The 24817-nt window shown below is 41.0% G+C and overlaps 1 protein-coding gene across 2 annotated transcripts in view; it reads left to right on the top strand.

Moving 5' to 3' along the window:
• The window catches only part of LOC136843252 (uncharacterized), a 242945-nt gene that overhangs the window by 77887 nt on the left and 140241 nt on the right, over positions 1-24817 (top strand). For both annotated transcript variants that reach the window (XM_067111373.1, XM_067111372.1), the window contains exon 2: positions 18339-18436. In XM_067111373.1, the coding sequence (XP_066967474.1) occupies positions 18339-18436 (98 nt within the window). The remainder of the gene's footprint in view (positions 1-18338; positions 18437-24817) is intronic.

Genomic DNA, 24817 nt, shown 5'->3' with positions numbered 1-24817 from the left:
CAACAGGAGAGAAATTTTGTGCCGAGAGCCAACCGGGATCGAGAAGGGGGTAAGGAGGCGACTAGCCTAGAGGAAACACATCCAAAGAACTCGATTCCCCAAATGGAGGAAGAGAACTAAGGGGCTCACTCTACCCATCAAAAAACGACCCGGAGGAAACAGCAACCAAAACTCCCTCAACCTGATCTCCCCACCCAGGGCAAGGGGATGGAAGCAAACAAGCCTACACCACAAAATAACCATCACACATAATTAATTAAAATCAAAATATGCTCAATAGGGAGAGCGTAGCCTACCGGGGGAAGCGGTTAGATTGGGGCTGCCGCTACCACCAGAGGTAAACAACAAAACTTAAAACAATTAAAATAAATAAATATACTAAAAATAAAAGGAGAGCACCATCTTCAAGCATAAAATAATAGCCTACTTGAGACCAAAATAAAAGGAACCCAACCTGGGGTACTTGGACGGCATCACCTAATAAAGGCCGATAGGCCAATGAAAAGTAATCAAAAACCAAAAGGGGAGGAGCCACCGCAAGGAACCACCAGGAAGGGAACCAAGGGGTTAAAATCTATCTATAACGCATGACGAGGAGACAACTCCAACCGAAAGAACAGAAGGAGTCGCCTCGCGATCGACATGGCTGGCGGGGACGCCGTGGCGTCATAATAAGACCTCTCAATATTTATGAAAATACGAGACCAAAACAGCCAAAAAACAGAACAAAACCCCACAAGAAGATGGTACTTAACTTAGAGATGGAAAAGGTGCTCGATGCCATCCAGATGTAGAAAATAATCCAAATAAGAGGACGAGCACACAAAAAAGAAACGAATTTGTCACGTGCTAGAAAATGGAATGAAGTAGGTGGCGCTGGTGTCGCCGTCCTGGCGGGTGTTGAGTGTGGGGGCTGTAACGGCTCACCGCTCTATTCGGGGTTTTGATAAGGAGAGATCTTTCGAGTATATTTCCGTGGTAGTGGTATTTCACTCACCCTTCTTATACCGACGTCTTCCTAGAAGACGCTCGACTGGGGTAGTAACCCCAGCTTTCCTGAAAGCTCTTTTTCTCTGGTATATCTAGCATTATTATACCTAGAAATTCGTGCTGTAATGGAATTTCACCGGCTGACACGGGACTGGACTCAGAAAATCCTATCCCCAAACCTGGAAAGGATCTCAGTAATGTAAATAATTACAGACCAGTTTCTTTAACAAGCTGCTTATGCAGATTATTAGAGAAAATGGTAAATTCTCGACTAACATGGCACATTCGAGAAAGTAAAATTTTGACTCTCATTCAGTTTGGGTCACAATGTAACTGACCTACATTAGATTCTCTCTCTAATTTGGAAGACCATAAATGTAGAGGTTTTGAACGAAAACAAATTACTGTAGCTGTCTTTTTTGACATTGAAAAAGCATACAATACTACATGGAGATATGCTATATTAAAAACTTTACAAAACAATAACATCCGTGACCATTTACCTAGGTGTACCCAAAACTTTTGACAAATTGCAGTTTTCAGGTGAGAATTTATGTTCTGTCTAGAATATTTCCATTTGAAAATGGTGTTCCACGGGGAAGGGTCCTTAGTTGCACACTGTTTACTTTAGCAATTAATAATATCAGTAATGATCTACCTATTGGCATTAAAAGTAACCTGTATATGGATGATTTTGCCATACAGTATGTTATTTAGCATCTCGAATAAAACATGCAGAACGAATCATTAATAAAAGCACAACAAAAGCAGATGAATGGGATTCACCTGTAGGCTTTAAATTTTCCATAGATAGAACTCAAGCAGTCATGCTTTTAAAAAATAAAAAGGTGAAGAAATAGATTTAAAAATAAGAAACCATGCTATACCAATTGACCGAACAGCAAAATTTTTGTGATTAGCATTTGATACTCACTTGAACTGGATAGCCCACATAACTTACGTAAAATCTAAATGTAAAAGAGCATTTAATCTAAATAGAAAACTATCCAACACTACTTGGTGAGCTGATTGACATGCCCTTACTGTACTGTCTATCATTGATTATTGAAGTGGAGTATATGGCTCAGCATTGGACGCAGCACTGAAAATGTTAGACCCTGTTCAAAATGAAGGCCTTAGAATATGCTCAGGAGCCTTTAGATCACCACCAAAATCATCTGTACAAGTTGAATGTGGTGAACTACCTATGTCTCCCCATAGAGAGCTAGTAACAATGGAAAGTGCTCTAAGAATTCAGACAAGTGATTCTCCAGCAAAAAAAAATTATTTGAATTAAGGGATGTATTTATAATAACCATCCACCACCTTTCCCAATTAGAGCTAGAAGATTGTTTAACCCTTAAACGCCGAGCCTCTATTTACAAAAGTGTCTGCCGTATGCCGGCGGGGTTTGGGAGTTAGCGTCAAAGCGGAAAGAAAGTTTTTTCAAAAAATCACAGCACGCTTAGTTTTTTAAGATTGAGTTCATTTTTGGCTCCTTTTTTCCTCATTGCCTGAAGTTTAGTATGCAACCATCAGAAATGAAAAAATATCATTATCATATATAAATATTGGAATATATGACCGAAAAAAAATTTCATATATAATTGTATACAAATTGCGCTGTGATACAAACGGTTAAAGCTAATGAGCTATTTTTTTTCGTTGTATTGTACACTAAATTGCAATAATTTTGGTATATAACAAATTGTAAAACGATCAAAGCAACACAGAGAAAATATTATCACAAAATGATGCATGAATTGTCACTTCCGTAAAAAAGTTTTTTTTTTTTTTTTTTTTTTTTTCAAAAATTCACCATAAATTGAAATATTGTGCTAGAGTTCCCGCTTGTTGTTAAAATGAAGGTAAATGATTGAATATTACTAGAATGTAAGAGTTTTAGCTTACAGTTGCATTTTTCAACCATTTCGGTCAAGTCAAAGTTGTTGAAGGTTGAAAATTCGGCACTTATTGTGATTTATGTAAAAATATTTCAAAACTGATAAAAGCTACAACCATGAGTTATTTTTTGTTGTATTCTATATGAAATTGCACACATTTCCATATATAAAACTTTATGTAACAGCTAATATAAAACGATGTAAAAAAGGGATTTTGACAAAGGAAAAATCTATTTCTGGAGAGGGGACCGTGTCACCCGGTGAAAAGTCCATTCAGCACTTATTTCTAGGTAATTCCGTTGCTAGATACCAGAGAAAGCTAAATGAAATGCTGGAGTTACTACCCCCAGAGCGAGCTCCATTAGATGGAGTCGTGTATGGAAAAAGGGTGAACTATAAAAACACGGAACCTTATCCTATAGAGATCCCAAAGTCAAAGTCCCACAGAGAGGTGCCGTTACAAACCCATGCACCACTCATGGACAGTATACAAATCACCGCTAGCCGCATTCCATGAAAGCAACACCCCACTAGAATGAAGTTTACTATGGGGGGAGACAACACATGACAGAGGTGGGTCACGGGTGACACGGTCCCTCTCCAGAAATAGATTTTTCCTTTGTCAAAATCCCTTTTCTGGATCGGGTCCCGTGTCAGCCGGTGAAAAATTAACAGAGAAATAAATATCATTCTTAAACTAAGAGATAACAAAATCTGGGGAACAGAAGACCAAAGGTCCAAAAAAATTTTAATCACTAGTAATAATAACAAATAGTGTACAAATGTAACTGATGGGAGCTTAAAATTAACATGACAGTATAAAAAAAATATACTTAAACAAAATAACTATACAAAATTGAAAACATTATAACATAAATGTGTCAATTACACAAATATACAGATAACACGGTCAGGTGATAAAGTCAAGGCACGCCTGACTGAAATGACTGTAAGGGGATAACAGGCAGTGGAGGAAGAAATTGACTAGGAATCAGAAAGGGTACCAGAGAGGGAGGGACAACGTTCCCTGCCGCGACTGCTGAGAATTTAAGAGCTTCTAAGGATTTCAAATAGTGACGTTTGAAAACCAAGGGTGACTTCCAACCAGTGTATTTGGTAAGATCCGTGAAATTCATGTAATGGAAGTAGTTAATGGAGGTGGCCACAGCTCTAATATCATGAACTCTTGGGACTGAGTCAGGATTAGCCTGCTTGATGAAGTAAAGGATTTGCTGTCTAATAGCAGACATAGAGATATTACCCCCCTTCCCTGATAAAGAGAGGCCCAGATGAGATGTGAGAGGACCTGTCTAAATAAGCCCTCAAAGTATGAACTGGGACATAGGGACAGGTCTTGAGGAAGGGGAGAATTTTCCAAAGGCGACCACCTATTCTGTGGATCTTCATTTTTGGCTAGGAATTTAGGGTGAGGAATCAGCAAAACCTCCCTGATGAAAGGAAGTCGACATGGTTGGATTCCCTAGATAGTGCAGACAGCTCTGAAATTCTAGCACCCGAAGCTAGGCTAACTAAGAACAACGTTTTCCTCAATAAGGAAAGGTAGGGACAAGACTGATTATCAATATCTGAGGCTAACTTCAACACGTCATTCAAAAACCAGGAAACCATATGTGGACGGATTACTGGTCTCAGTCGTGCACAGGCCTTAGGGATGGAAGAAAAGTAAGGATCTGTGAGGTCAATTTTGAAACCGTACAAAAATACTTTTCGTAAAGCCGACTTGACCGTAGTAACAGTACTGGAGGCTAAACCCTTCTCAAACAGTGACTTAAAAAAGGAGATTGCCAAATTTATGGTCATTACTGTAGCCTCAGATTCTTTCAAAAAGAGTGCTAGCTTCTTAACTGCTGAGTCGTACTGCCGAAGAGTGGAGACCCGCTTATCTGATTCCAAGAACATGGTATTGACAGGATCAACATTAGCATCCCTTTGAGCCGCAAATTTCATAAAGTCCACAAAGCCAGGGCATTTTGAATTTTTGAGGAAGCTGACACAGTCTGAGTTTGTACTACTTGTGTTAGTTTCGGACTGGGGATTTGGATGTGGCGAAATTTCAGTTCCAGCAGAAGTGGAAACCAGTTGCTCTTTGGCCAGTAGGGAGCCACTAGAGCTACTTGACCCTTGAATGTCCTGAGTTTGTGAAGGACCTTTAACAACAAGTTTACTGGAGGAACAGATAAATCTTCTTCCACCTGTTCCAATCCAATGACATTGCGTCCGTGAAAAGAGCTTGAGGGTCCAGGTTGGGAGCTACGTGAATGAGGAAGCTTGTTGTTGAGCTTGGTTGCGAACAAATCTACCTCCAGGCCCGGAACTTGGTTGCAGATCCAATTGAACGAGACCCTGTCTAGGGACCACTCCGACTCGAGAGGAGTTGTCCTGATAGAGAATCCGCCACGACGTTCGGACCCCTGCAAGATGAGTGGCAGACAGGTGCCACTTGTTCTTGCACGCCAAGGAGAAAAGTGCAATCATTACCTGGTTGATCCGGCTGGATTTTGAACCTCCCCTGTTTATGCAGTGGACTATCGTGGCGCTGTCCAGAACCAGCCTTATATGAGTCTTCTTGGGGAAGAAGCTTCTTCAAGGTAAGGAAGACCGCCATGGCCTCCAGAACATTTATATGGAACTGGCGGAACATGGGGGACCAAGTCCCCTGCACTTCTTGGTGTTGAGAATATCCTCCCCACCCGCTTAGGGAGGCGTCTGTGTGGATAACCAACGCCGGAGGAGGAAATTGCAGGGGGACTGACTTGGACAGGCTCTTGACAGTCGACCAAGGCCGGAGTCTCTTCTTCAAGATGGGAGGAATCAGAGACACCTTGTCTCTGAGGCTGATATTTGCTCGACTCCGCCACACTCTGTTGATATCTTTCAGTTTTACCTTCAGCAACAGATCTGTCACTGAAGCGAACTGAAGGGAGCCCAAGACTCTTTCTTGGGCCCGCCGAGAGGCCTCGTTTGGACTTGAGAAACTGTCTGGTTGCTCTGGCTATCTCTTTCCTCTTGGGAGGAGGAAGAGAGAGCTTGTGAGAATTCAGATCCCACTGGATTCCTAGCCATTGAAAACAACTGCTCGGAACCAGGCGGGACTTCTCCCTGTTTACACGAAAGCCCAAAGATTCCAGAAAGCCGACCACCACGGATGTAACCCTCCGGCATTCCTCGACGCTGGATGCCCAGATGATCCAGTTGTCTAGATACGCGGCCAGCGTTATCCCTTGAGACCGGAGTTGTTGTACGACCGTGTCTGTCAACTTGGTGAAAATCCTTGGGGCTATGTTGAGGCCGAAAGGCATCACCTTGAAGGAATATGCCTGCCTTCCGAGCCTGAACCCCAGAAAGGGGGAGAACCTTCTCGCAACCGGGACGTGATAATAGGCGTCGGAAAGATCTAAAGAGGTGGTTACGGCTCCACGGGGCAGTAGGGTCCGAACTTGGGAGACTGTAAGCATCCGAAACTTGTCGCAACGAATGTAGGAATTCAGTCGGGACAAGTCCAGAATTACTCTCCGCTTGTCGGAACCCTTCTTGGGAACACTGAAGAGCCTGCCTTGGAACTTCAGTGTCCTCACTTTCCTTATAGCCTGTTTCTGCAAAAGATCTTCCACAAAGTCCTCGAGATCCTTGGTCGGAGTCTGATAAAACTTGACTGGTGGAGGGGTTGTCGATCCAACTCCAACCTAGGCCCTTGGAAACTATACTCTGAGCCCAGGGACAGAAGGTCCACCGGGCCCGAAAATGGTACAGCCTCCCGCCCACTGGATGTATGTCATCGGTCCTGTGTTTGCTTCCTCCCTCTGGAGCCTCTACCTCCTCTGTTCCTGGGAGAGGAGCGGGGGGCTCCTCTTCCCCTAACATAGCCACGGGGCCTGTTGCCTCTGGTTGACTGCCCAGAGCGAAATTTCCCCTGGCTTTCATATGAAGCATTGAAAGCCGGGGAGGAGACGTAGGAGGGGGCAGCAAGAGACTGATGTGACGGGTTCACCAGGACATACTGAGGCGGAGGTTGGGAGGAAGAGGTTGAAGGCTGATCTTGTAAGGGAACCTGGACGAAGGACTGAGCTGGGAGGCGTTTGAAATGTTTAATTTTCTTGCTGGACTTTGGGAAGGCCCGGCAAGATCAGACTGCTTCCGTTTATAGGGCAGACCCCAACGAGAACGGAGACTCTGATTGACCCTAGCTGCCTCAGATAAGACTGCATCAACTTCTTCTTTGGGAAAAGATTAGCTCCCCAGATAGAACTCTTCAGAAGCTTATTTGGTTCATGCTGAACTGTGGCTGCCAAAAAGATATGCTTCCGGCAGGCCAGTCGGGCAGTCATAAAGTCAAATAGGTCTTGTTGAAAACTCGCCAAGAGAGATTTCGTCAAGACCTGGAACAAAGAATCTTCCTATAGACCAAAGAAGTTGCTTCTGCTAAAGTCAAAGAGTTCAAAGACCTGGCGAGCCTATCCTTACTATCAGCCTCTGCTTTCAGGAGCGGCTCCGGGATCTTAGGGAGCTGCTCACTGAACAGATCAGAAGCGCAGTCTGGGTCAAGCCGAGTCACCGTAAACGTATTAGGGGCTCCCTTCCAGAACTCGCTGCCCCCGGGAAAGACGAGAGATGTTGGATCCGTCTCCCGGAGATGAGGGAGGGGTTTACCTTCCAAGCAAGCCTGACTAGTCAGAGAGGCCACTTTTGAAGTACAAGGAGGAAGGAGAATATCACTTATAGTGAACATAGTGAACACTCCCTTGGCTGGTGTAAGCTTAGTGTTCTCCGCTTGCCACTCCGTAAGTGTCCTCATCAAAGACGACTGGGCTTGGTCCCTAGGATAGATAACGGTCTCCTTAGGGACTTTATCAGACCTGTTCCAAACCTCCCCCTTCAGCCTGGCAAAACCTGTGTAGGGGGATGTCAGGTCCGGAGGATAGAATTCCAACTCCTCCACCCTCCTTGTGCCCAAACCCTCTATGGTGAGAGTACCTTTGTGCTCGGGAGCATAAAGGGCCAGACGCCAAGGATTCCCCAGATCGAAGGGAGGGAGAGTGGAAGGGTCAGGAACAGAATGAGACCTAGAACGAGGTCCGCTGTCGGCCAGTCCTTGGATGAATTCCTGTTGTGACTCCACCTTTTCCGAAAGAGATTGAAAAGAATTGGCAAGACCAGAAAGCTTGCTGTCTACCCTCGTGTCGATTCTCTCAACTCGCGTCGATTCTCTCAAGGAGAAGTTCGACGAAAGAGTCCGTATCAAAGGCAGGAGGAGGGGGAACCACTTGCCGCGACTGAGACTCTGCTTGTATCCCGGAGGGGGAGGCTGTACTCGTCGACGGAACGGGGCTCGCCACCCATGCCGCCGCCGGAGGGACCTCAGATCGACCTGCTGGAGTAGGTAAGGTTTTCTTCCTCACAGACTTCACCTTCGGGACAATAGATCCAGACACGCCCGTAAGGTATGAGGATTTAGAGAAACCTTTAAAAGAGGAAACGGTGGAAGAAGGAGAGCTAAACAGTGAAGAACCTGCCTCACTTACCCCCTTACCTGCTTGATGCTCCGGGACAATGTTCGGAGATTCAAGGCCAAGGTCAAGATCCGCCGCGTCTTCAGAAACGCCACCGCTCAAGGCCGAATCGTCTGGAGAGGGCTGGGTCAACTCCCGAATCCCGGCAATCAACGGAGCAGCAACATCGTCGGTGACTGAAGCTGTGATCCAAGCTCGGGAAAAAGAACATTGCAAATGTCCTTCGAGAGTATATAGGGATTGCCAGCTCCTACATTGCGTCCGAAGCCGCTAACCCAGACTTTAAGGGCCTGGAGCGAAGCATCACGAGACTTGCGGTCAGCCTGCGGAAGAAAAAACATTATTGCGGTTTACCGGGGGGGAATCGGTAATATCGTATAAAAATACAGTTTGGCTAAAAGGAAAGATGCATGACAACCTACCGAATCATCGATAGCTTGCTCGTAAAGAGCGTAGCAAACATCACATCCGTCAGGATGCCAAATAATGAGATCCCCTACGTGGACCGCACACCCGGAGTGGGACCGACAAACTTCGTGGCCGCTGGCCTGGTGGAGGGCTGCGGAGCACCCCTGTTCTTGGCAGCGCACCACCTGTAAAAGTATGAGATTATGAGTACACCGTGTAAGGTGCCGGAGTAGTGTGCCGGAGCAACACATTAGTATATATATTAAAACCGTGAAACCTGCCGGAATGATCCGGAAGGCAACCGGATTAAAATAAAATCTCATACAAAATGAACATAATATACCGGAACTAGCCGGAGTAACATGCCTTAAAAGTATGTGACGGATACAAAATAAAATGGGAAGGTTAAAACTGTCCGGAGTAAGCGCATTCCCGGCAACTGAGAATGAAATTCTGAAACTAGCGATAACGGAAGACTGGTAAACACTAGAACCGCCGGAGCGGGAAGCAAGGAATGCGCCTCGAATAACAGAAAAGCAGACAGTGGTTAGCTAAAGTAAGGAAACGTCAAAGGTCCGGACACGAAGACAGTCAGGTGGAAAACACTAACTGGCCATGAGAATAGGACTAAACCGGAGTGTCGTCTAATTAAACGACACGCCGGAGATGACGTACGGAAGGGAGGGATGAATAGACCAGGAGGAAGAACCGTAAAGAAGCGACCAGAGAGTGGGAATGCACAATCCTGGCGCTCCAGGTCTCACGTCCACTTTCGCTGACTGAGACAGCTACCCAGCAAGCGCGAGAGAAGCAGGAGAGGGAGAGGAACAACCTCCATGGTCAGAAAGGGGGAGAGGAGGCAAAGGAGGGCGAAAGATGGTGGACGGGAGAGGGGAAGCTCCCCGGCCACCAGCAGTCCCTGGAGGGGTTATAGGCTGGTAAAGTCAGAGACCGTACCAAGCGCAGGCCAAACAATGCAGAGGAAGGGGACACGGGCTATAGGCTAAAAGGATAAGAATGCTCCCAAGCCTTGATAAGTTAACAAGACTGAAAACGAATCAAGGGGAGAGAGAACACTCGGGAGGGGGGAAGGGTAAGGGTGTGTCGACATAACCAATAACCGGAAACTAACCTTAAGAAATGACAAAACTAGGGTAGGCTACGTGATGTCCCTCGCTATCCGACAAACTGACTGAAGAAATTCTGAGATTTTCAGGAGAGTTAGCGCGCGCGGACATAAGGAAAAAGTTTTTTCAAAAATTCACCATAAATCGAAATATTGTGCTAGAGACGTCTCGTTTGTTGCAAAAGGAAGGTAAATGATTGAATATTACTAGAATGTAAGAGTTTTAGCTTACAATTGCATTTTTCAACCATTTCGGTCGAGTCAAAGTTGACCGAAGGTTGAAATTTTGGCACTTATCGAGATTTATATGGAAATATTTCAAAACTGATAAAAGCTACAACCATGGGTTTTTTTTGTTATATTTTACATGAAATTGCACACATCTTCATATATAAAAGTTTATGTAACGACTAATATAAAATGGTGAAAAAATTACGACAAAGTGACTAAAGAATTTCTGAGATTTTCAGCAGAGTTAGCGTGCGTGGACATAAGGAAAAAGTTTTTTTTCAAAAATTCACTATAAATCGAAATATTGTGCTAGAGACTTCTCATTTTTTGCAAAATGAAGGTAAATGATTGAATATTACTAGAATGTAAGAGTTTTAGCTTACAATTGTATTTTCGACCATTTCGGTTGAGTCAAAGTTGACCGAAGGTTGAAATTGTGGCACTTATTGTGATTTATATGAAAATATGTCAAAATTGATAAAAGCTACAACCATGAGTTATTTTCTGTTGTATTCTACATGAAATTGCACACATTTTCATATATAAAACTTTATGTAACGTCTAATAGAAAACTATGCAAAAATTATGACAAAGTGACTAAAGAATTTCTGAGATTGTAAGAGCCTGACGCCGTCTCTTCCAAACACGTGTGTGTTCCTTTATTTGTCGTCCATCGGAGTGGTGAGACGTTTGGCGTCTTTACAAACAGAAACATACACACAGTTTGATACAGAAGATTCGTTGGAACATTATGAGTACATGATTAGAATGCTTGCATGGCAATGCAAGTAGTGGTGATTGTGTACATACATCAAGACAACAATGGTTAGGGAGAAACAGACGGAAATATTGTATGGTTGAAATCGCGTTCCTTTAGAGAAACTAAACGAGATGCTCTTGTTGTCTTGTCCACTCCGATGGATGACGAACACACACGTGTTTTCAAGAGACGGCATCAGGCTCTTACAAGATTTTCAGCAGAGTTTGCGCGGATGTAAGGAAAAAGTTTTTTTCAAATATTCACCATAAATCAAAATATTGTGCTAGAGACTTCTTGTTTGTTGCAAAATGAAGGTAAATGATTGAATATTACTAGAATGTAAGAGTTTAGCTTACAATTGCATTTTTCAACCATTTCGGTCGAGTCAAAGTTGACCGAAGGATGAAATTTTGGCACAACGTGATTTATATGAAAATATGTCAAATTTGATAATAAAAGCTACAACCATGAGTTATTTTTTGTTGTATTCTACATGAAATTGCGCACATTTCCATATATAAAACTTTATGTAACGGCTAATAGAAAACAGTGCAAAAATTACGACAAAGTGACTAAAGAACTTCTGAGATTTTCAGCAGAGTTAGCTGGTGCTTTCTTTTGGGATAAGAAAGAAATTCGCGCATGCGCAGCTGGGTCACGCTTGTAAATAAAACAACAGCGTGATCCGTGAACTCCCAGCATCCCTCAAGGCGCGTGATTTAAAATTTTTCGCAAACGAGGCCTATAAGTTTTTTCCGCAAATATGTAAAAAAAACTTTTTGTAGATGACGTATTTTACGTCCACTTGTCACCTGACAGACAACTTTTGTTGACGTAAAATACGTCCAGTCGGCGTTAAAGGGTTAAGTTGCTGAATGTAAATATACAAGTGCCTTTAATAGTAAAATCACCTCCTCCCTGGACAGTGAATAAAATGAGAATTTGTACACGCCTGAGGTATTTATCAAAAAGTTACTCATATGCACCAGAACACCATAGACAACATACAATAGAGCATGTAAGCCGAAAAGGTCCACATTACGCAATATATACAGATGGATCTCAATCAGAGCACAGAGTGGGATATGCTGCAGTGTCCCAAGACAAAACTTAGCAGTTCTCTGTACCTAATAAATGCATCAGTATTCACAGCAGAATTGTGTGGAATTGCATCAGCTATAAAAATAATTAAAGAAACATCACTCAATAATTTTGTGATTTTTAATGACTCAAGAAGCGTTATAGAAGCTGTTCAGAGTTACAAATTAAAAAATAATATAGTACAACAAATTAAATTATTTCTCCATAACTTATATAATAATGGAAAAAATGTAGAAATATGTTGGATCCCTGCCCATGTAGGGATCAAAGGAAATGAAGAGGCAGCCAAAGAAGCAACCCACCTGATAAGATCAAATGTGGGTATCCTTGTCACTGATTATGTAACACACATAAAAGTGGGTATCATAAATAAATGGCAATATATGTGGAATGAAGAACCTGAAAATAATAAATTGAAACAAAACCTAATGTTAAAAAATGGAGTTCATCATCTCAGAGAGAGAGAGAGAGAGAGAGACATGCACAAGTAATTCTAACACATCTCAGAATAGGCCATACTCATCTGACACATGGACATTTAATGAGCAGCCCACATGGCCCGGTTCCTGAGTGCTCAGAGTGCAAGGTGATAATAATGGTCAGACGTGTTATGCGAGTGTCCAAAGTATGACCAACAGCAACTGTCAACTTTGGACATACAGTAAACCCCCGTATTCGCGGGGATGCGTACCGCACACACACACACACAAATAGCTAAAACCCACAAATACCTAAAACCCACAAATACTAAGACCCCTTCTAAAAACACTTAGAACTGCTGATTTTGATAGTTCAAACAGACACAAAAAAAAAACAAAAATGCTTATACAGGTATTATCCTACTTATGATAGGGTTAGGTTAAAAAAAAAAAAATCGTATTGGAAAAACATAAGAAATAGCAAACCGTATATCGAACATAGCTTAGCTTACACTAGGGTATTCGGTAGTACTGTGTATGTATATATATATATATATATATATATATATATATATATATATATATATATATATATATATATATATATATATATATATATATATATATATATATATATATATATATATATATATATATATATATATATATATATATGGTAACCTAGCCTACACTATAAGGTACAGTATACTCTATACATACACGGCATAGTAATTGTTAATATTAGCTAATTCTGGAGGTTCATGCAAGGTGACTTATGATAATTCAGTGCAAAGAGAAATTGAATAACAAGAATTAGCGGGGCCTACACTATGGTACATTGTATACATATACGATAGCATAGCCTACATTACAGTAAACCCCCCGTATTCATGTTCTCACAATTTGCGGATTTCTCTGTGGAACATATCTACCCATTATTTGCGGAAAATTTGCCCATTTGCAGTATTTTTCACAGAAATATTCACTAATTACTGTATTTTCATATCATTTTCATGGCTAAATGCACTTTTTGTGATAAAACTATTAAAATACTCAGGTATAAGCATTTTTAGAGGGTTTTTCTTGTGTTTAAACTATCAAAATGGGCAGTTCCAAGTGTTTTTAGAGGGGTTTTAAGTATTCATGGATTTTAGCTATTCGCGGGGGTGTGCGGTACGCATCCCCCGCGAATACGGGGAGTTTACTGTATACTCTACTCTATATTCACATATCGTATTATACAAACGTCAGCATAATGAATATGCATCTTTTAAAATGTTATGCCTTAATTCACTGTATCCAATAATATTGTACATATTCTTATATTGCTTTTGTATTATAAATTGTGGTCGTAGCGATCAGTGTTTTGGTTCGGAAATCGTTTATGCTGTGTTTATTTTGCCATATTTAATTCAGTTCAGAGCGCTTTTCTTGCTTCTAGTTAGCGTAAATGAATCTCTAGATACTTTATTTATATAGGGCAAGATTATTTTTCGTTATGCGAAGTGTTTTTAAGTCGAAATATAACTAAAATACGTCTTGTTGTTAAATTGATTTATCTATTTTTTCGTTAATAGATGATGATGGCTGTTTGGAGACATTTGTTTTGTGTAAAAAAAATTCAAGAATCCGTTCGCTGTTTTCACTTGATTTCATCTTAATACAAGCTATATGTATTTATCATTTATTGGCGTAAAAATAACAGTAATGTGTTCTTTCATGACCAGTAGTTTTGATTAAAATACTTTCTCCAATTTTAATTATGATCCAGTTTCATCCATGTTGCCAATGCACGATAATTTACAGTATAGTCATTAGCAGCTTGAACATTGTTTTCTCAGCTTCAGCTTCAACTTGCAGCTTAAATTTAGCAGCATATTTCCTTGACGATCTTTTATCCATACCGAATAAGGGTATAATGTAAAAATATATCAGTCCTATTCTACTTAATGTCATTTGTGCTATAAGCTACTGTAATTGTTTATTACCATACGATGGTTGAAATACCAGGTAAACGGCTGTTGTTATCCTATTCGGTTATAAGCAAAACAGCAGTTTCTTGGTCAGTTGTTTATGGCTGTACGCATTTATGCAAGAGTATAACGTTACTAACAATACTTTTATCATTCTCTTTTAATTTTTTAACTACATGGGATAAAGAGATGGAGGAAAAGTTGTCTATTGTAATTTGGTCTCTCTCACTGCCTGATTATGCTGCTGCCTGCACCTGCGTGAAATTTAAAAATATTTTATAAATAATATTGTCGTATCTGTATTAATTGCTTCATTGCAAAATCTAATTATCGTAAGGTGAATTATCGTAACTCAAGCATTACCTGAGTATTTTAATAGTTTTATCACAAAAAGTGATTTATTCATGAAAATGAGATGAAAATACAGTAATTAGTGAATATTTCTCAGTGAAAAATACCGCGAATAATGGGTAGATACGTTCCACAGAGAAATCTGTGAATACATGAGTCAGCGAATTGCGAGACCGCGAATACGAGGGGTTTACTGTAAATCAATGAAGGAAATTTGTCAGAATCTTTTACATTTTCAGTTGTTCCAATTTTGACATCCATGAGGAACTGTGATTTAATTAATAAAATATGAAAATAAGTAGATAATAAAAGCACGAAAACCGGTATTGAATATGGCTAATTTAAAGAAAAAGCAAAATTTCAAAATGTTACCTAACGTATATTTTGAATTTTAATATACTTTTTAGTGTGTGTTAATAAGTGTCAGTAAACGTATTTATTGTATGTCTGTGTTCCAATATGAGAAGACGTGCCTATGTTCAGTTTTTAATTTAATTTTAATCCATTCATCATTGTACTGAATGACCTATTGGGTCCTAGTGCTTGGCCTCAAGCCTAGACCTGGTATTTTAATCTAATCCTTTGGGCCAGCCCTATGAGCGCTGAAAGTATGCACAGTGATATGGTTAAATTTTACTTTAATAATAATACTGATAATATGGTAGGAAGGCATCATACGATACTTAACGAAATAAGAAAAAAAAATCAATGATAGCTGAAAAAGTTATGTATAAGATGATCCAAACTAGTCTGTGAGTAGCCCTTCAAATCATTTGATGTTGGGGGCATTCTTGTAGGTTACCCTGCTGGACAAAAGGATACATAAGAGTCAGTAAATTCTCTCTCTCTCTCTCTCTCTCTCTCTCTCTCTCTCTCTCTGATGGCTAAATTTCAATTAACAATATTAGGCAGATTATTCTTTACACTAGTGTTTTATGAATAGATCTATGTTTATTTTGCAGTGTTAGGTTATCAGATGAAAGTTTTTTGAAGATGCTACAAGCACCATAACAGCAGCAACAAAAAGAAGATTAACCACAATAAAACCACTGAATACAGTATAAGATAAACCTATAATCCAAATGTGATAAGCTGCATAAACCAACAAAAAGACACTGGACATTATAGGTCTATGTCATTTTGTATGATCCTGTTGCTGTATTTCAAAAGGAGATAATGCCCTTAAGAAAATTCTCAGTAAATTATATCCAATATGACTCGTGTAGCCTATCATCCTGTAATTTCAAGTTAAACATAGGTATATCCTGGTTTTGTAGAGTGCAGTCACTGCTTGTCATCCCATTGAATGTGTAAACAATTGTAATAAAATCGATTTTAAGACTGTTAAAATGTAGTAAAATTTCCTAAAATCAATATAAAATACCAGTCTGCATAGCTCTGAGCTCTGAACATGCTTGACAATATCAGATAGTAATTAACATTGTCCTGTAATTCAGGTGAACCTCATTTACGAAAAACATTGCAGCATTGCGGAATACTTATGACTTCATTTATGTTTTCTTATTTTTTTACCATTTTTAGGGTGATATATACAGTATTATGATTTTATTTTAGGAGATAATATAACGTTTCTTTTTGATAATCAGCAGCACTTGTTTTAGGTAAGTAAAAAAACCATTGCTAAATTAATGAAGATTAAAAGAACTACATTAATAAATTTTTTAAACCATTGCCTACCAAAATAAATTTTTAAACCATTGCCTACCAAAATAAATTTTTTAAACCATTGCCTACCAATCAGCTTTAAGGAATGGTTGTGGAATAAGCAGTGGGCAGGGCTTAGCTGCAAAGCGCGGTGGATTATGCTATAGTACCATCAGTTAAATTCACTGTGGAAGTAGAAAATTGTGGTTGCCTACCCTCTTAGAACTAGTAATGAGTTTAATTACAGTTTTTACAGAATACCTACCTGTTGATGACAATTAGGAAGACAGGCAAGATAATAAAATATCCTGACTGTATTAGACAATGCATTAGAAGCAGCAAAAACAATAAAAATGAATAAGAAGCTTAAACATGATAATTTGAAGGATAACCCCATCTACTTAAGGGTTTTGGGGTTAAAATAACATTTAGGAACAATAAAACAGCATCAGTACTAAAGAAAGTGTACTTGAAAGTCCGTGTGAGTCTGTTATATTGGTCAAACTGGAAAAATATTGGAAAAGAGAATAGAATGGCATAACAATTGTGTACGATATGAGAGGTGAACAGTTGGGTTTTAATGTTAGTGAAAACAATCATACGGTCAACTGGACACGGGCAAAAAAGTCACAGTTTTATAAAAAAACTTTCATATGAATATGGATATCAGTCAGGACATGTATAAACTTGATCCAGTAGGTTCAAAAGAAATACGTAAAATATTGAAATTTTAAGGAAGGCAGTAAATCTTTATGGAAAAAGTATAATCAGATTTGTAAACAGAATACTCTTTACATAAGGCACAAATGAGTGTGTGGCTCCACCCCTGGCACCTGTCAGGTGTGGATTATTGGTTTCTAGTGGTTTTTATGTTTGCATATATTTGTGAAATTATACCACTATGAGTCAGTACTTCATTAATGGCTTAGAATTAAGTAGAAAATGGTCAGGACCTTCACTCTATCATTTTTCTTAAAGGCATACAGTAAGCCCCCCCGTATTCGCGTTCTCATGATTCGCAGACTTGCTGATTCACAGGATTTTCTGTGGAACGTATCTAAATTATTCACGAAAAATTCGGCAATTCACGGACATTTTTGTCGGGAAATATTCACTAATTATTGTATTTTGATGTTATTTTCATGACTAAATACATTTTTTATGATAAAATTATTTACTAATTTTCAAGTATTAATAATAATAATAATAATAATAATAATAATAATGATAATTAATATTAATAATAATAATAATAATAATAATAATAATAATGTAAGATTAAATGATACATTACTCGGGGAGAGAAACTGGTTTTCTCCCCTCCATTCAGGACAGACCCAACCTCATTAAAGCAAAGATAGAAGCTCAGAATTGATACTGTTGAAGTACTTTTGAAATTATATTAAAATGATAAAGTAAGCCCCCATATTCGCGGGGGATGCGTACCGCACCCCCCCACGAATAGCTAAAATCCACGAATACCTAAAAACCCTTTAAAAAAACTTAGAACTGGTAGTTTAAACACAAGAAAAACCCTCTAAAAATGCTAATACCTGAGTATTTTAATAGTTTTATCACAAAAAGTGCATTAATTCATGAAAATTTTATGAAAATACAGTAATTAGTGAATATTTCTCGGTGAAAAATACCGCAAATGGGCGAATTTTCCGCAAATAATGGGTAGATATGTTCCACAGAGAAACCCGCGAATGTGAGAGTTCGCAAATCGTGAGAATGCGAATCCTGTGGGTTTACTGTACATGAAAGTATAGGTTCTTATGTAGGAAAATTTTGAATTACTGTAGAATCTAGTATTTTGTTTTATTTTTGAACTAGAGTGATAGTTGGGAATCTAAGGACGTTGTTCACTTCTCTCCAACAGAACGGATATGCGGGAGCGAGATTTGGAAGAGGAAGAACGAGAGGAGATCTTGGGCTCTGATGATGAAGAGCAAGAAGACCCATTTGACTATTGTAAAGGTAAAAGCTTCATCTACTTGTCTTCTTGATCTCTGTATCTTATTTCTGTTTACAAACTTCGTTTTCCACAGACTTCCTCTCTCTCTTATTAATGTATTATATACAAATTTTTATTCTTTTCTGTTGTAATTTAAAATCTTACTGGTTGATATTTTTATCTATAAAGTGTTTATTGCATTTTATAGGGAAAATGTTTTTTTGAGACCGTGAGATTGCTGATGTTCCTTTCGTTGATTGTTATTTGATTATGTTTTTTTATATAACTTGATTGTTGTGTAAATAAGGTATAGGGCGTGTATTAGGAGTGAGCCGAGTGACAGGGTCAAGCCTATAGTGAATAGTACGTTTCGTTGAAGCTAGCTGTTATCGTCATACCTCCCATAGGAAACTACAAGATGTATTAAACTTGTAATCTGATTCAGAAGTTGAAGATTCTTCACCGAAAAATAGGGCATCTTCTCTGGCAGGTGTTTGTTTCAACTAAACTAATCATGTTGTTAAAAATGCTCTCCTTGCTCCCAGAATTGTTATATGAAGTTGATTATCCTTTGTAATCTCTCTGTCTCTCTCTCTCTTAACAGGTTTTCATCGTATTTTCCATATTTTCATCAAAGACTGCTTTGGTAGACATGAATGACATTCTCTCTCTCTCTCTCTCTCTCTCTCAACATATTCCCTTTGGATTTTCCCAATTTTCATCAAAGACTGCTTTGGTAGCCATTAATGACAATGTCTCTCTCTCTCTCTCTCTCTCTCTCTCTCTCTCTCTCTCTCTCTCTCTCTCTCTCTCTCTCTTGGAGACCATCACATATCTTTGGTTCTATCTTCATCCTCCCTTTGAAACCATGATGAATTTTTGGCGCTCTCCTCTTCCTCCCCCCCTTGGAGACTGTGATGTGTATTTGGTTCTCTCTTCCTCCTCCCACTCATCCTTTGGAGACCATGATGTATCTATAGTTCTGTCTTCCTCCTCCCCCTCCTCCCTTAAAGACCACTGCGGATCTTGGTTTCTCTCCACCTCCTTCCTCTCCTACCTTGGAGACCATGACGAATCTTTGGTTCTCTTCCCTTCCTCCCTTGGAGACCATACAAATTTTTAGTTCTCTCCTACCTTGGAGACCATATGATTCTTTGGTTTTCTCCTTGTCTTCCCCTTCCTCCCTTGGATACCCTCACAAATCTTTGGTTGTGTACTCTTCCTTCCTTGGAGACCATGGTGAATCTTTGGTTCTCTTCTTCTTCTCCCCTACCTTCCTTGTAGACTCATGAATTTTTGGTTTTCTCTTCCTCGTTACCCTCTTCCCATGCAGACAGTCATGATTCTGTGGTAATCCACCTTCTTTCCCTCCTCTCTTTGAGGCTATGACAATTCTTTGGTCCTCCTCCTCCTCCTCCTCCTCCTCCTCCTCCTCCTCCTCCTCCTCCTCCTCCTCCTCCTCCTCCTCCTCCTCCTCCTCCTCCTCCTCCTCCTCCTCCTCCTCCTCCTCCTCCTCCTCCTCCTCCTCCTCCTCCTCCTCCTCCTCCTCCTCCTCCTCCTCCTCCTCCTCCTCCTCCTCCTCCTCCTCCTCCTCCTCCTCCTCCCTAGGATTCCATAACGAATATTTGGTTCTCTCCTCCTCCTCCCATGGAGACCCTCAAGAATTATTGGCTTTCTCCTCATTTTCCCCCTCTTCCCATGGAGTCTGTCACGAATCTTTGGTTCTCTCCTCTTCCTCTTGCCTTGGAGACCATAATGAATATTTTGTTCTCTCTACCTTCTCCCTTAGAGATCACGATGAATCTTCCCTGTAGAGGGTAGCATCATCATTGAACCTCATGTGGTGCACTGTAGGCATTATTTAAGGATCTTTGTCACATCCTTTGGCCCCTGGCTACAACACTGTTCGTTCCATATCTGTCCCTCTATTCGTATTCTTTTTCTTCCATCTTTCTTTCCACCTTCTCCTAATAATTGTTTCAGAGTTCTCTCTTCATCCTCCATTTGAGACCATGATGAATTTTTGGCGCTCTCCTCTTCCTCCCCCCTTGGAGACTATGATGTATATTTGGTTCTCTCTTCCTCCTCCCACTCATCCTTTGGAGACCATGATGTATCTATGGTTCTGTCTTTCTCCTCCCCCTCCTCCCTTAGAGACCACTGCAGATCTTGGTTTCTCTCCACCTCCTTCCTCTCCTACCTTGGAGACCATGGCGAAACTTTGGTTCTCTTCCCTTCCTCCCTTGGAGACCATACAAATTTTTAGTTCTCTCCTACCTTGGAGACCATATGATTCTTTGGTTTTTTCCTTGTCTTCCCCTTCCTCCCTTGGATACCCTCACAAATGTTTGGTTGTGTACTCTTCCTTCCATGGAGACCATGGTGAATCTTTGGTTCTCTCTTCTGCCTCCCTTGGAGACCATGGCAGATCTTTAGTTCTCTTCTCTTCCTCCACTGGAAGCCATGACTAATTCTTTGGTTTTCTCTTCCCGTGGAGACCATGACAGAGTTCTGGCTCTCCTTCTCCCTTGGATTCCATAGAAAGTACATATTTGGTTTTCTCCTCCTTCTCCCTTGGAGCCCATGACGAATATTTGGTTCCCTATTCCTCCCCTGCTTCCTCTGTTTGAGACCATGACAAATCATTGGTTCTCTACTCCACCTACCTTGGAGACTGTCATGAATCTTTGGTTCTCTCTTCCTCCTCTCCCTTACCTTCCTTGTAGACTGTCATGAATTTTTGGTTTTCTCTTCCTCGTCACCCTTTTCCCATGCAGACAGCCATGATTCTGTGGTTCTCCACCTTCTTTCCCTCCTCTCTCTGAGGCTATGATAATTCTTTGGTTCCTTTTCCCTCCTCCTCCTCCTCCCTAGGATTCCATAACTAATATTTGGTTCTCTCCTCCTCCTCCCATGGAGACCTTCAAGAATTATTGGCTTGCTCCTTATTTTCCCCCTTCTTCCCTTGGAGTGCGTCACGAATCTGTGGTTCTCTCCTCTTCCTCTTGCCTTGGAGACCATAATGAATATTTTGTTCTCTCTTAGAGACCACGATGAATCTTCCTTGTAGAGGGTGGCATCATCATTGAACCTTATGTGGTGCACTGTAGGCATTATTTAAGGACGTTTGTCACATCCCTTCCCCCCCTGGCTACAACACCGTTTGTTCCATATCTATCCCTCTATTCGTATTCTTTTTCTTCCATCTTTCTTTCCACCCTCTCCTAATAATTGTTTCAAAGTGCAACTTAGAGGTGTTCATCATCTTATACCTTTAAACCTGTTTTACTCTTAATCACATTTTCAGCGCTGAATGACTTCATAGCTCCTGGTGCTAGCCCTGTGCCCTAAAGTCTGTACGCCCAATCCATTCCATGACAAATTGATTCTCTCTTCCTCCTCTCTTGGAGACCATGACAGATCTTTTGTTCTCTCCTCATCCTCCCTTGGACACCATGACAAATCTGGTTCTGTCCTCCACCTCCCTTGGACACCATAACAAATCTTGGGGTTTCTTCTCCTTCTCCCTTGGAAACCAAGACGAATCTTTGGTTCTCTATGCCTCCTCCCTAGAAGACCATTACAAATATTTGGTTTTCCATTTCTCCTCTGCCTATCCCTTGGAGACTATAATGAATCTTTGGTTCTCTCCTCTCCTCTTCCTCCCTTGAATACCACGACAATTCTTTGGTTCTCTCCTCCTCCCTTGGAGAACACCGAGAGTCTTTGGTTTTTTCTCATCCTCCTTTGGAGACAGTGGAAAATATTTGGTTCTTTATTCTTCCTCCACATCCTCCATTGGAGACCATGACAAACCTTTGCTTCTCTCCTCGTCCTCCCCCACATCCCTTAGAGACCATCATGAATCATTGGTTCAATACTCCCCCATCCTTGGAGACCCTGATGAATCTTTGGATCTCTCTGCTGCCTCCCTTAGAGGCCATGACAAATATTGATATGTCTGTTCCTTCATTACCTCTCCCTTCTAGATCACGATGAATCTTTTGTTCTCTACTCTTCCTCCCCCACTTCCCTTGGAGACTATCATGACACTATGGTTCTCTCCTGCTTCTCCCTTGGAGACCATGAGTAATCTTTGATTCTCTCTTCATCCTCCCTAGGGGAAAATGGTGAATCTTTTGTTCTCTGCTGCTCGTCCTCCCTTGGAGACCATAAAAAATTTTTGGTTCTGTCCTCCTCCTCCTCCTCCTCCTCCTCCTCCTCCTCCTCCTCCTCCTCCTCCTCCTCCTCCTCCTCCTCCTCCTCCTCCTCCTCCTCCTCCTCCTCCTCCTCCTCCTCCTCCTCCTCCTCCTCCTCCTCCTCCTCCTCCTCCTCCTCCTCCTCCTCCTCCTCCTCCTCCTCCTCCTCCTCCTGAATCTTCCTCCTCCTCCTCTCCTCCTCCTTTCCTCCTCCTCCTCCTCCCCTCCCTTGGAGACCATGACAGATCTTTGGTTCTTTCTTCCTCCTCCTTTGGAGACCATGACAAGTCTTTGGCCACCTCCCTTGGAGGCAAATCTTTGGCCGCCTCCCTTGGAGACAAATCTTTGGCCACCTCCCTTGGAGACCATGGCAAATCTTTGCTTCGCCTGTTCTTCCCTTCCTCTCGTGGAAACCATCACAAATAATTTGGTTATCTCTTCCTTCTGCTCCTCACTCGGTCACCATAACAAATCTTTGGTTCTTACTTTCTTCTCCCCCTACTCTCCTGGAGACCATGATGAATTTTTGGTTCTCTCTTCCTCCTCCCTCTCCTCTCTTGGAGACCATCATGAATCTTTGTTTCTCTCCACCGTCTTCCACTCCTACCTTGGAGACCATGATGCATCGTTAGTTCTATTCTCCTTCTCCCCTCTTCCCATAGACACCGTGACAAATTTTTGTTCTCACTTCTTCTGCCATGGAGATAAGAATCTGGCTTTCTCAATGTCATCCTTCGGACACTATAGCCAGAATTTGGTTCTTTCCTGTTCCTCTCGCACCTTCCATGGACACCATCACGAATCTGGTTCTGTCCCCTTCTTCCCTTGGAGACCCTGACAAATCTTTGGTTCTCTCTTCTCCCTTTGTGACTATGACAGATCTTTAGTTCTAGCCTCCTCTTCCCCTGGAGATCATGACAGATCTGTAGTACTTTCCTGTTCCCTCCTTGGAAATCATGGTGAAACTTTGCTTGTCTCTTTCTACTCCCTTAAAAACCAAGATGAGTCTTGAATTCTTTCCTCCTTCTCCCTTGGATTCCATAAAAAATCTTTGGTTTTCTCCTCATTCTCCTTTAAAGGCCATTACCACCCTTGGTTCTTTCCTCCTTCTCCCTCTGAGACCATCATAAATCTTTGGTTCTTTCCTACTGCTCCCCCATCTCCCATGGAGAACATCACAAATCTTTGATTCTCTCCTTCTCTTCCATCCTCTACCTGGGAGAGCATTGAGAATCTTGGGTTCTCTCTTACCTTCTGCCCTACCTCCATTGGAGACTATTAAGTATGATTGGTTCTTTCTTTCTCCTTCCCCAGCTCCCATGGAGACCATCACGAATCTTAGGTTCTCTCTTCCTCCTCCCCCTCACCTTCCTTGGAGGCTGTCATGAATCTTTAGTTATCTCTTCCTCTTCACCCTCGTCCTTGGGAGACCATGACGAAACTTGGTTACCTCCTCCTCCTCCATGGCAAATATATGGTTCTCATGTCCTTCCCTTCCTTCCTTGGAAACCATCACAGGAAACCATCACAAATTTTGGTTATCTCTTCATCATGCTTCTCATTCGGTGATCATGACAAATCTTTGGCTCTCACCTCCTCCTCCCTCTACTTCCCCGTGACCATCTCAAATCTTTGTTTTTCTCTTCCTCCTCCCCATAGACACCATGATGAATCTTATTTCTTACCTCCTCCTGCCTTGGAGACCATTGAGAATCTTTGGTTTTATATAAATAACTTACATTACCATTGTTATTAGTTTCACTCGCTCGGCAGCTAAAATTTTGAAATTTGTAGGTCACACTATTTTGTTTTGGCTAGGTGACTAACCCCACCCACTTTCGGGGTAAGAGAGGAACAACTAGCCAAAGAGCTCAGTTTGTTTCTGCCGGCTGATGGTTGTACACCAGTTATTAGCTGCAGCTTTGGAATTTGTCATTTCCGATTGTCTTTTCATCGTTTTGGTGAAGTATTTTTGCTTTGATAGCCTTTCGGCATTTTAGAGAGAGTTAGGCTCTATTTAATCATCACTTTGACAACTTGGTTAATTGGATTTAGACTTCATTTACTTTTTGTAACTTCAGTTGACTTGTTTTCGATATGTCAGACTCAGGTTCGACTAGCTTTAAGTATTGCAGCATTGCAACAAAGGCTGTAATACACATTTGACTAAAGAATCTTATGATTCTCATACAATCTGCACAGACT

This window comes from Macrobrachium rosenbergii, chromosome 11, assembly GCF_040412425.1.
Source record: "Macrobrachium rosenbergii isolate ZJJX-2024 chromosome 11, ASM4041242v1, whole genome shotgun sequence".
NCBI classification, from domain to species: Eukaryota; Metazoa; Arthropoda; class Malacostraca; order Decapoda; family Palaemonidae; genus Macrobrachium; species Macrobrachium rosenbergii.
This window is presented reverse-complemented; position numbering and strand designations above follow the sequence as displayed.